The 13,717-nt window shown below is 39.7% G+C and overlaps 1 protein-coding gene across 3 annotated transcripts in view; it reads left to right on the forward strand.

Annotated features, from left to right (window-relative positions):
• The first annotated feature begins 267 nt into the window (after positions 1 to 267).
• The window catches only part of SRPK2 (SRSF protein kinase 2), a 126,863-nt gene continuing 113,413 nt past the window's right edge, over positions 268 to 13,717 (forward strand). For all 3 annotated transcript variants that reach the window (XM_053942677.1, XM_053942680.1, XM_053942681.1), the window contains exons 1-2: positions 268 to 343; positions 442 to 526. In XM_053942677.1, coding sequence (XP_053798652.1) covers positions 328 to 343; positions 442 to 526 — 101 coding nt within the window. In that variant the 5' untranslated portion in view covers positions 268 to 327. The remainder of the gene's footprint in view (positions 344 to 441; positions 527 to 13,717) is intronic.

A 13,717-nucleotide genomic window follows, 5' to 3' on the forward strand; every position in this document is an offset into this window, starting at 1 on the left:
CCCCTTTGGCTCGACCGCCCGACAAAAGCTCCACCTCGGCGGCGGCGGCCGCGGGCCGCTCCCGCCTCAGGTGCGCTCGCCCGCCCGCGGCCACCTGCCGCGCCCCGCCCCGCCCCGCCCGGGCCTTTCCGGCCGCGGCCCCGCCGGCTCGCCCGCGCCTGCGCAGCGGCGGCGGCGGCGCGGGGCGGCGGTGCCGATGCCGATGCTGCCGGACGGTGCCCGGCGCGCGGCGGCGGCTGGCGGCGGGGCCGGGAGCGGAGCCGGGAGCGGAGCCGGGCGCGGAGCCGGGCAGCGGCGCGCCCGCCGAGCAGCGCGCGGTGCGGGGCGATGAACTCGCGCAAAGGTACCGCGCTGTACCGGGCGGGAGGGAGGGCGGGAGCGGGGGGGCTGCGCGGCCGCCGCTGCTCACGCCGGCTCCCGACTGTTGTCTTCTCCCGGCAGTGCTAGCCCTGCAGGCCCGCAGGCGGCGGCCCAAGCAGTCCGCGGCGGCCGGCAGGAGGGACAAGCACCCGGCGCCCCACAAAAAGTGAGTATGGGGACCCCCGACCCGCCGGGACGGAGCCTCTCCCCGCGACCCCTCCGTTGTCTGTGCGTCCCTCGCGCGTCGCAGCCGGCGCCCCGTAACCCCCTGCGGGCCGTCCCGGCTGCCCGGTCCCGCCGCCCGCGGGACACACGGCGGCTCCTCCGGCGGGGCAGAGCCCACGCCCGGGCCGGGCCCTCCCACGGGGGATGTCGCCGCGGCCGCTCGGGGACCGTCCCCAGCCCGGGCGCCGGGCTCCGCATCCTTCGGGCAGGGCTGCCCTGTGCCCCGTGGGAAGCCGCGCCAGGCACTCCGGCCGCCGGCCCTGAGAACCCCCGGTTTGTCGGGGATCTGCCCAGCCCACGTGTTCCTCTTCGTTCTCCCTCCAGGTCTTTCATCTTTTTGGTCTCCTTTCCCAGTGCTTTCTGTTCCGAGGTTTCTTTTTGCATCGTTGTCCCATCTACAGGCAGTCCTTTTTTCATCCTCCTCGGTACCATCAGACTATTTCCCCTTCCCAGATGTGTCTAATCGCCAACGATGCTGATACCAGTATCTCTTTGGTTTGTTTAGGTTTCTGTTAATTCTACAGATAAGAACAGAAGTTGTTCTGTTTTCCCCTTGTCTTTTGCTAGCCCTTCGTGTTCTCGTCACTGTCCAGTTGATCTTTTTTCATTATACTTTTCACTGAACCACATAGGAACATTCTTCCATCTCTATAGTGTTTACACTTTACTCTTTCCTAGGACAATGTGGCTTTGGACTATTTAATTTTTTGTCCTTGAAGGATTACATGCTTCTGTTACTAACTTTCACTTGTTTTGTTCAGTGTCACTTTATTGGTGACTCATTAAGTTGCCAATAGGTTCTTGTCTTTGTTTTCATTACTTAGGGATCCAGTCTAAATACGTCCTGATGTCACTCATTTCCCTCTCCTCCTAGCTGGCTGTTCTTAGAACTGGGAAGCAGTACATGGTGGATGGATGGATATATATGTGGTGGGGAGACGTGCTGCTGTGTGCTATGGCAAATGATTCAAGGGGCAGGATCTTTTTGTGATGTCTACTGGAAGAAATAATAATATATCTCTGACTGTGAAGTATTTGGTTTACCTTTTTTTTTCTAGTTAGAATGAATGGGTGCTTTTCTCCCCTTTAGGATGGGTAACAATAACATAGATGAGGTGCTGGTGTAGTGGTTATTAGACTTCGACACCTAACTTTGTTCACATCCTGTTCCAGTAGTGGTGTTTCCTCCAGCATTGTGTAAAAGCTGTATTATGCTTTCAGTTGTTTGAATTTGGAGTTACTGCAATGGAAACAAATGTTATGTGCAAGATATGCAGTAATTGATTCCCTTGTTTCCAAAAACGTTCAGTTTGTAGTGTTACATGGATTTGTCTTTTGCCGGTTTGAAAATGGAAATAGCTTAAATTTCATTGTAGCTCTAGGTTCAGAGTTATTTTTAAAACTTTCAGTTAAGTCTTAACCACAAGGTTGTTAATAAATTTCTATTCTTAGGTGATAGAGCATTTAATACACTTCTTATGGGAGCTAAGTGGGATGTTTTGCTGAATGAGTTTGTTAAAAGTTTGCTTTCACAAAGACTTAATAAGTACAGAACTGGTAGTCTTTGTGCTTACTGAAGAAACTGGCTACTGTTAAGTCAGGGTGCACAGTCAGGAGCTGGCCATTTGCCTGGCTGAGTCGGCATTTCCAGATGCAATGCTCCAATCTGATCAGTTGCCTTATGAAACAAGTGGTTTTGCTGTAGTTGACAAGAGCCATCTTTTTTCTTCTGCTATGTGTGTTCTCTCTTCAAACCACTTCTATGCTCTGGAGATGACCTACTCTGTTTCATGCTTCTATATGAAAGCAAAACTCCTTTCAAGTTTTTAAGTCTCCTTGCAAATAGTTGAGGCCCCCAAAGTAAAACCCTTATCTCTTTTGTCCTGTTCCTAGCCTTACTTTAAATTCAACTGCTACAGAATAATCTTGTATTTTAGAGGTCTATGGTAGCTGTGATGCACATCAAATGCACAGTACCTGCAAATGAAAATGTTGATTTGAGGGGTGGAGATTCTATACCATAAGTTCCCTGTAGTGAACTTGTGCACTACAGGAAAATTGTGCCTTAGTTTTGAGTCCAAAGCAAGTTTTTTTTTCTTAACTGTGGTTCTTAGGAAAACTTTTTTCTGCCAGGTCAAAGCTTTATGTAGTAACTTCCATTGTTGCTGTTAACAATGTGCTTCAAAAGGAACTGCAGGACTCCTCTTGTAAAATTGGCTAGGAGAGTTATATTGTACTGTAGCTTACTTGCAGGCTTTTGTTTGAAAAGTGTTACAGAAGAGTATTAAGGTGATGATGACACAAGAAGAAAAAATTGCAGTACTCTGAGTATCTTTTTGTCTGTTATGACCTTATTTGCCAAAGAAGGCTGTAAGATTGGTCCTGTAGCTGCTCACTGTTGACCCCCTAAGTCAGTGAGGAGAACTGGTGGAGGTGAATCTGTTTTGGTTTTTTTTTTTTTGTTTGTTTTTGTGTTTTTTTTTTTCTTTTTTTTGTGTGTTTTTTTTTCTTTTGTTTTTGCTTTTTTGTTTTTGGGTTTTTTTTTGTGTGTTTTTTGTGGTTTTTTTTTTGTTTTTTGGTGGTTTTTTTTTGTTTTTGTTTGTTTTTGGTTTTTTTTTCTTTTGTAATAGGGTGGAAAAAAAAGAAAATAGAAGCTAAGTGTCTCGTATTTTTAAGAGGAAGCACTTTGTCTTGAATCAAGACTATAGTTCCATGTAATAATAAAATTTACTTAGTATGGCTTTACTTTGAAATCAAACATCCAGGCTGCTGAAACAGAGTACCTCACTGTATTATAATAAGTCAGCACTTGATTTTGGTTGTAATAGATGAATTTGCATGCAGCGTGTGCAAACTACTCATGTATTTTTTCAGCTGGACAAAAGATTAAAAAGATTAATCAAAATTGTTAATTTGGGTCCTCTGCCATTTATTTCTCCTTAAATGGGGGTCTGCATTGAGAGAGGTCTGTGAAATAGTGATTTTGACAGATGCCTGAGTCTGTTCAGAGATAAACTTGCTTACAGGCAGACAAGCCTGTTTACTGCCCTTCACTTACTGCTAGCAACATGGCCTCAGATACATCTGCCTTTTCCATTCAGCAGAATGGTAGGCTCTTTGTGTTCAGACTAGTATAGGCTTCAACTTGGCTAAACTTCTACCTTGGATATATTTTTTTGCTTGACTTTATTTCTAAGTGAATGTGACAAAAACGAAGTGAATACACAGAGTTGTCCTCTTTAGCATGTCAACTGTACATTTTAACTTTATCCAAAGTTAAAAGAAAGCATTTGGTAAGTAAAAACAAAAACCTAGATGATGGTGTGTGAACCTATGGAGGATTATGTGTGCTGCATATTTTGATACAAATGTATAAATCCAGATAACAAGATTGATTTTGGTTTTGTTTTTAAGCAGTACTTTAGAACAGGTGGTATAGACCATGTGATACTACTTTGCAGTGGTGCAGTACATCTGTCTTGGCTAACATGGGAAATGCCAGATTTCTGCACTGTGCACTTCCAGATATCTAACTTCTTGAACCCACAAGTATTGTACAGCTATCAAGGTTTAGGATATATTACGTTATTATGGAATCGTAAATGTGTAAAAGTCACGCACTGCTGTTGTTTGTTACTCTTTCTCTACTACAGTGTTTTTCAGCCTCTTTCAGTAGTTTTTTTTTTTTTTTTCTTAGAAGCAGCATCTATTAGGTAGTTCCTGTTCCCATGAATACTGGCTGAATGTATTCTGGGTGCTGACCAGAGGCTACGGATGTAGCTCTTGGCCCTTCTATATGAGAGTGGCCATACACGCACACAGTCTGCAGTGGTCTTGTACCTGCCCCTCAAGTGTAACATTTGTGAAGTTGTTGGCTGGTTTTTTTATTCTTGTGGTATAGAATGTCAGAGAAGCTAATGTTAAATTTTTAGAAGCTTTTAAAGAGGAGGATTAGAAAAGATTCAGAAGAGAGAACTCAAAGTTATGCCAATATCTAATGAAAGTGAATAAAGTGACCTCAGTTCTCTACCGAAGAAAATGAAACGATAAAATGAAAATGTAGCTATATAGCAGTTGTATTCATAATTGATCCCTTCCCTTTTAGTAGTAATTGCTTTTGTTGTGATTCTACCAGGCTCTTATCTTTGCAATCTAGCCTATATTTTAATAATCAATAACTAATTCTGTTCTAATTGCCAATGAGGACTTTGGGAATGGGCATTGTTTTACTGGGATGTTTAAAAAGAAAATAAAAAATATTAATATTTGAAGAAACAAAAAGTTGTCTCTCTACCTGTCATTACAGTTCCCAGTATTTGTATCTTTAAAGTACTGTTTGTCTCATCCTTCATATATTTGAAGTGATAACCCTTGCTTCCTGGTTTTCCTAGCAAGACTTTTATTTTTCCCCTTCTCTACAGCCATTATCCTTTTAATCTCATTTTTCAGTTTTAATCTGGTAACAGTTACAGCATATGTAAGTGTAAGAGGGATGGTCCTATTTGAAGTTGGCAGAGCTTTGATAACAGTCTTCTTGTGTCCACTGTCTACCCCAGTAATACACCTTTTAGGATGAACTCTGCTTTTAGAAACTATTGTGTTTGGATGGATCTCTGATAATGTGCAGAAGTGGCTGGAAAAATAAGCCTAATATAGTAAAGCACGTGTAACAGAATTACAGCAGTCTGCATCTGAGCCTAAGATAATTATAGAATAACTTTTTGTATTTAAAGAAGATATTCTGAACAAGCTTTTTGGCTGAAAAAGGTGGTGTAAATTTCAAAGTGAACCTCTGTAGAGGTACTAACTTTTTCTGCATTTCATGCATTTCATTTCACTGGGAAATCCTATGATGAAAATGGTCTGTATGTCTAAATAACACATACTCTGATTTTGTCCAGCAAAGCAGCTGGCCGACTTTTGACTTTTATATCGATGCCCTCCAGAATGAAGTAATGTTCTGCGAAGGAAGTCTCTTTGAGTGTTAATGCTAAAGGAATCTTATCTTGAGCTTCTTGGTTAAAGGCAAAGTGCTGAATAGACCCTGGTGAAATAATGCTTCTTGACAGTATTGGTGCCTCACTGTTTTTCCTCAACAGAAGTTATTTAATTAAAAGTCAATAATTTGAATGTAGAAGATTAAAAGAACCAAGGGCTTCAGTTGCCTTGAGCTATTATCAATGCTTAGTTTGCAGTTTTCTAAAATGGAAGGGAGTATTCCATCATTAGAGGTCAATTATATTTTCCTATCCCTGAGGAAAAAAAATTATGTCTCTACTGTTCTTGTTGCAGCGATAAAGGTCAGAGCAGTCTAGCTACAGTATATGTACCTTAAATTCCAATGTTAAAATCAGTTGTTTACTACTTTTCAAACTGTATTAAAATTGTATTGGTTTCATATTCTTGTTTCTAAAGAAAGCTCTCTTGGGACATATTTCTTCCCTTTGCACTGCTCTGCTTTTTCTAGTCTCATGTTTCATCCCAGTAATTCTCTGTGTAATAACTGTTTGTGTGCTGCCTGTTACGTTCCTATTGTTGCTGACCTGTATGTGATGTTCTTCCTTCATCACAGACTGGGATGTAGATTTTTAAAAACATCATTAAAATCATTAAAAAATCCAAGTAATTAATAAAAATCATTAAAATCCAAGTAAAAAGTAATTAAAAGAATGCAGTTAAGTGCATCTGAGACTTGAGTTAAGTAAGGTACTTGATTAAATAGCTAATAAATAAAGTGTACTCTTTTTTATGGCAATTTTAATGTTTGAAAGCCAATATTTTAAAATAAATTGTGCTTCTTTTAAATGATTGTTTACATTTATGATGATTACATAGTTCACATGATACTGTTTCAAAAAAGATTATGTAGAACTAAAAACTGCTCAAAGAAGAAGGTAGTAAAGGTGACTGAGGATATTGAGCAGCTTAATTTATGACTAGTGCATTTGAGATATGTAAAGATGATGAAGAAGCATTTTGATATGCCTAAAAATCATTACAGGTATAGAAAGGGAAGAAGAAATAACTTGCCTTTATTCATTACAAAATAATGATATTCAAAGAATGACTTCAGTGGGAAAAAACCTAACCCAACCTTTTTTTGTACAGTATAAGAGACAGAATGTGGCTTTGCAATGCGTTGTAGAGTCCAAGTTACAGGTGGGTTTAAGAAGGATAAGACTGGTAGTCAGAATCATCAGTAGTTTTTAGGAATGCTATTGTCAGTGCAGTGTGATTTTCCAAGCCTCTGTTTGCTGAAGACCTGTCAAGCAAATTTGTCCTAATTCAGAGTGATCCACTTGTGTACTCGTCTCTAAGCATATGTTTCTGGCACCCAGTGCTATAATACTGGCCTAGGTATGTGTTTGACCTGAATTAGTGTGGCAGCCCTTAGGTTTTCAAGGCTACCTCTGTGGATCACTTGTGGCATCTGATGGTATTCACAAGCCTGACAGGATCTGTGAGCCTGGATCCAGACAGGGTTGTCTGATGTGCGGCACTTCTGTACCTGGCTCAGGAAGTAGCTGTGAAGCTGGAGTTAGCTCCTAACTCCCAGTGTGCAGTGAATCAGTAGAGGTGTGCTTGAGAACAGCTTTTGTGCCCAAGAACAGGAAGGTTATGATGATAGGGTGAGGAGGCTTTCCAGGGAGTGAAAAATACTGAAGGAATGGGCATTCTTCAAATGCTGCTTTCCTGTAGTCTTTGATGCCATCTGCAGGTCTGAGTTTGATGCCAAAATGGGCCTGGGATTATTTTAAAGTTGTGAATCTAAGAATCCAGATTATTTCCTTAGCTGTTGTGAACAAGTAGCTTTATTTTAAGGTTTCAGTTCTCATGCTTATGTAATAGCTCAGGAGTTCACTCACGTGTGAAGTAAGCATCAAAATGCCTAAGGAATTTCAAGCTTATTTCAACCTGCCATGTGCAAGTGTCAATTATAAGATTATATGCCATGCCAGGCTTTGGTGTGTAAGGGATGGCCAGTAGCTTTACAACCCTTCTGCAGAGTAATTAAAAGCAACAGACTGATGGAGTTGGAAGGTGAGTGATGGAAAGGGAAGCGTTGCTATCAAGTTTCACTAACACACAGGTATCAGCATGCTGCTTGACTGCTGCCAGGTAACTCTGAGTTACAAAACAAACACATGGTGATAGGGTTAGATTTGGGCTGTATGGGTCATTAAATGATTTTTCTTTTTAGTGCAGTGGCCGCAATTCAGCACTTTTATGAAAGAGAGAGCCCTGAGGAGATCAGAGACATAAGCTTTCTTTCATGTTCCCTTTCCTGGTGTCAGAAGGCACAGTATGACAGATCCCTTTTGCCAGGATTTATTCCCTGGTGAATGTTGTAAAGTGTCAGGGAAACCTGGATACAACCAGGAGCTTCACGATACTATTATGAATTCTGGCTCAAAAGAACAAAAATCATCTTCATGGATAATAGTATCTGAAAAAGCATTTGACTTTTTTTTTTTAAGGTAGTCTATTTCTTGGGGTGACCTGTTTTGTATATTAGTAACACAGTGTCTCAGCACATGTCGGTATCCAAGTCCATTATGCTGGTCCTTTGACATCTAATCAAATTCCAGTCAAAGACTCTTAGAGCATTGCCTCTCTTTTTAAAGTTAATGAGAGATTTTATTGTTTATTTTTTTGTTGTTTCCCAGAAATGTTTTCTGTATAGTAACTTGTAAGTTGGATTGTGTCAACAGTGTTAAGAAGATGAGACACACAGATTTTTGGTAGTTGCTTCCACAGTGTGCATTTCATAGAGACACTCTTTAATCAGGAAGGAACAGTGCTGGGAATTGGGTGCTTTGTGATTAACTCAGCAATGGTGCTGAGGGAGATGTGATTTGGGCACACCAGCCAGTCAAGGCTCTTGGAGAAGCAGGATATGAAAACATAGTATGTCAATCTCAACTGGACTTAAAATGTAAGATAAAGCTTTAAAGAACTACGCTGAGGCTACCACTATATTTTAGCTCACCAGATACCTGTTACATAACTGCTTTGGTATTTAGTATGGATCAGTTACTTTTAAGTGTTGCATTCTCACTGCTAATCCAAGCTGTTTAGTAAATCCAGCATTGAAAAACAAGGTTGAAACTATTTATTCCACAATACCTGTTTTTTCATTTGTCTAAAACAAATGTTACTGAAATTGGTTAGTTTATCTAAAAGTGTTGCAACAAAATTTGACTAATTTTTTACATATTGTATAAGAAACATGGTACAGGAAATAAAATTCTTTATCCTGTTCTTATAATTGAAAAGTAGTATACTTGTATTCTCTAATGTTTATTTCTGAAATCAGAAAATCAGTTTTGTGTAATGAGAATATTTGTCTTGGGAATAAAGATGTTACTCTTTTAAAATGGTCATTTTGATCTAATTTTGTGTTTTCAGAGTGACTCTCAGTAGCTTGTCTCACACGGTGCCATATCTTGTACTAACTGTAGCATTTCAAAAACTTGAGGTCAAGTTTAAGTAGATCAGACTCCCTTCTCTTCCATTTGTACCTTCTCTGCAGGAGCTGCTTGTCTTAATCCTTGCCGTGTGCTTTGCCATGCCAGTGAAAACACAGAATTTAATAGCTGCAGCTAAAAGGAACATTAAAATAAACTACAGCTGAATACATATATTGAAGCAAAACCACAGATATATTTTTAAAGTTCTTCTGGTTTTGTTAATAGTTTTTTTAATACATCATTCACTGATGTATACAGTGTGGGATCACTGTATGTATGAGTGTCTGGTGAGTGGAATTCATTTTATAGTTAAAATTCTAGGCCTTTCTTAATGGATTTGTCTGATATTCTGCTTTTTGCTAATGGTGAAAAAGGAACACAGTTTGGGGGCTAAACATGTAAAAAGGAATAATTCACTCTTTCAATTGTTCTGGATCAATATGAATCAAACCATGTGACATATTTGTATTGTAATGCTCCTTTCCCACTTTAAAACAATCAACATTTTAGATAAGTATGTCAGTAGTAAAATCACTTTAAGAATAAAACTGTGAAACTGTAAAAGGTCCTTTTATGATGGTTTTAACACCAAAAAGTTGTGTCAGCAAATAATTATCTTTTCAGTTTATTTGTGAGATGCATAGATTACTAAAAATCACTTTATCTGATTTCTTCAATAAGTGGGAATTTTTATAGAGGACACGCATTTAAGTAGAAGAATTTGACTGAGATTTTAAATCAGAAAGTAGCATTATACTTATGTTGACAGTGTCTCTCTTAAATCTATACAGTTATGGCAAAAATACTGAAAATAACGTTAAGAGTTAGCAAAAACTTAAAAAAGCAAACCAGTCCTCATGGGACCTCTGTGAGTTGCTTCTTAGCATCAGGACCTGATGGGCAAAGTGCAGAGAACACGCTTGTCCTGTTTTGTTTATTCAGAATGTTTTTAAGACATAGTAATATTAATATGCAAGGTCAATGGAACTGAATATGTGCCAGCTTTTTCCTAATTACAGTTCACAGCCTGAGGTATTAAGTTGAATTGAAACTGTGCATGGTTTAAATTACTGTGTTAAACTCTGAACTGTGGTGCACCAGATGCTGGCATGTTTGACTTAGCAATGATTACTGCAAAAGAGCAATATCCAGCAAGAAGAATCTTAATTCTCAGAGTCTGCTTTTCAAACTTTTTTTCAGATTTTGCTCTGTAGTGATATTTCCATGTTGATGCCATGAAATTTACATTGGTAATAAAGGAGCTGCTTTAAAATAATACCGCAGAACTAAGGAAAAGATTGTATCCTTAATATATTTTTTTCCTCCACAGTTTGTGTAAATTCTGCCAATATTTTATTTTTGAGAAAATATGTTATACTCCATATTTCATGGTTGATTTGCATTGGTATTGATAATAAGTAATAGTTATATATGTGCATGTATATAAACTATTGTCTTCACATAGGAAACTTAATTTGGGAGTCTTTAAATATCATTTAAACTCAGTAGATAAAGTCCCTTTAGTCTCATAGCAGGGATGAAGTGTGTAGTCTTAGTGTTCCAGGAGAGGCTGAAAACCACAAAGTAGAAAAGTCGGTCCCTTCTCACTTCTTTGCCCAGTATTATTACCTTTCTTCTTGGGTTTGCTTCTTGTGGTGTTCTCATTGATGTATGACAATTATAAACAAGTGAAATAAAAAGGAGTAAGCTGCCTTGAAAATAACACAAAGCCTGTGGCCCATTACAAACAATGGCAGCAGCATTTTTATTGGCTCCATGGTCTTGCTTAGTGTGATTGGTGGTGAGCAGTGATCACCATTCGCTGTTCAGGTAGCCTGGATGCTACCTGGGTGCTACCAGAGGAAGGGGTTCTTCCTGTATGTTTGAAAAAATGTAAGAGGATTAGTTTTAAGATTCCAATACAATCTGCTTTGTTTTTACAGAAAGTCTGTATCATCTTATTTTTATCCTAAATTATTTCCTTGCTGGGAACTGCAGTAGTAGCTAGTGGGAAAATCTGGGTAGTGGGAAAGTTCTCGTTTGCAAATAAGCTTTGGAGAGACCTATGACGGTTGCATCTTGAAGTACTGTCTTTAAATATTGGTTTGCAGAATAGCTTTTGGTTTTCTTTATGTTTAACATGTAGTTATTCAGCACCTCAGTAGAAAGCAGTTATTTCTTCTTGCAATAGAACTTTTGTACCTGTAGTCATGAAAGAAACTCTAAGGGCTTTGAGATATAAGAGGACAAAGCTATGTAGCATTGAATTGACTGAACACTGGATAAACATTTTAGCTAAATATAGTTGAAAGGGCTTGAATGCATTTTCAAGGTATTAACTTCATTATAGAAATACTTAGTGTTCTGAAGTACATCAGAAACATGTCAGCAAGTAATACTCTTTTGAGTATTTTAGAGGATGATATAAGCACAAGACCTCATTTATGTATCTCCTCAGGGTTAAGGAAAATACTATTTTTTCTTTTTTTTTTCTTTCCTGATTATGACATCAGTATTGTTTTTATATAAAATGTATAAAAAAATGTGGAGTAATGACCAGACTCTCTATGTGTATGTAAATATATATATTTGTGGGCTATGCTATAATAATACCATTGGCCTTCTTGCCACCTGAGCTTGCACTGGTTCATGTTCAGCCACTGTCTACCAGCACCCCCAGGTCCTTTTCCACTGGGCTGCTTTCCAGCCACTCTGCCCCAAGCCTGTAGTGCTGCCTGGGGTTGTTCTGACCAAACTGTAGGACCTGGCATTGGTCTAGTTGAACCTTATGCTATGAAAAAAGCCTGGATGCACAGACACATGAAAATTATATAGGTTTTTGAAGCAGCAAGGTAAAAAGAAAGTATTTTTGTCCATTAGAAATAGGGACGTAGAAGCAGAAAGTATGAAAATTACTGTCTTGTCAATCAGTTTTTACTAATGCTACATGATAAACACCAATGCTTCCACAAGGTACTGAAGATGGCTGTAGTCTGAACAAAGAGCAGGGTTATTAGTAAATGAAGGACTCTGTTTTTTGTGTATGTTGGTTTGGATCACAATGAGCCTGTGTGCCCCTGGCTGAGGCTGGCCAAGAAGGCCAAAGGCATCCTGGCTTGTATAAACAGCAGAGTGGCCAGCAGGAGCAGGGCAGTGATTGTCCCCCTGTACTTGGCACTGGTGAGGCCACACCACAAATCCTCTGTTCAGTTTTGGGTTCCTCAGTACAAGAAGGACATTGAGGTGCTGGAGAGAGTCCAGAGAAGGGCAACGGAGCTGGGGAAGGGTCTGGAGCACAAGTCTGATGGGGAGCAGCTGAGGGAGCTGGGGGTGTTCAGCCTGGAGAAAAGGGGGCTCAGGGGTGTGACATTATCACTCTTACAACTGCCTGACAGGAGGCTGTAGTGGCAGGGGTTGGCCTCTTGTCCTGGGGAACAGGTGACAGGACCAGAGGAAATGGCTGCAAGTTGCACCAGGGCAGGCGTAGATTGGGCACTAGGAGCAGTCTCTTCACTGAAGGGGTGGTCAGATTGCTAAAGGAATGGACTGACTGCCCAGTGAAGTGATGGAATCACCACCTGTGGAAGTGTTCGAAAGGCATGTGGGTGTGGCACTTAGCAACACGGTTTAGTGGTGAACATGGTGATGGTAAGTTACTGGTTCTAGTTGATGATCTTAAAGATGTTTTCCAACCTAAACAATTCTATTATTATATGAAATAGCAGTGGAAAAGCTGCATACATAATAACTTCTTGTCTAGTTTTTCTTTTCTCATATAACTAAGATGCACTTGCCAGCAGAATTGTTTTGAAAATTGGTTTCCCTTATATTAGCACTTGTTCTGCATTTTAATTTCTGTGTTTAGGGTATTCAGATCATCTTGACATGAAACACAACAGCAGACCTACATTAAACTGAGGACCAGAGAGATGGGAAATATGTTCCTCTTCTCTATTTTGTGTTCAAGTAAACTTTATACATAGATTTTCGTAGTGGTACTTCTCCTCTGGAATTATGTGCTTGGAGAGTTTTTCAATATTGTACTATTACATAACATAAACCAAATTATTTTATGATGCTCTTTTATTCTGGCCATAGAAATAATTTTTTTCTGGGGAGTAAAATAAGTAGGCTTAATTCTGTACATAGTTGTTGGGGATTTCCTTTGTTTTGGGTGAAAGCAGAATTAGATTTTTCTGTACTGGTGAAAAACTGTATTTGATGGGTCTCGGGAAAATTATTTAGATGTTGATGTTCTCCTGCTGGCTTTTATGATTACTTAATATTGTTGAAACAAGCCGCTAGGTGGCAATATCATTTAAAAAATTTCCAATACATGCAGTTTAAGTTGTCATCTAAAATGGGGCACTGAGGAGTAGGTTTGATTAAAGTGAAAACATTGTAACTTGTTGTATGCAAGATTTTCTTGATGTAGAGAGGAAGTGTTTTTCTGAAGCACTCGATGTGGGTGATTGCTGACTGAGGACAGCTGGGTGTATTTGCTTGGATAGAGAGGAAATGTGTTTTTCTGTTTTTTGTATTTCTGCAATATTTGTTAGACATTTGCAAAGGTGAACTGTTATCATACTGCTTCTTGATGAAACTTGTTTCAATCTACCAGTTAGAATAGGTTGGGATAACTGAGCAGGGAATGTAAATGC

The sequence above is a fragment of the Vidua chalybeata genome, chromosome 5 (assembly GCF_026979565.1).
Source record: "Vidua chalybeata isolate OUT-0048 chromosome 5, bVidCha1 merged haplotype, whole genome shotgun sequence".
NCBI lineage: Eukaryota > Metazoa > Chordata > Aves > Passeriformes > Viduidae > Vidua > Vidua chalybeata.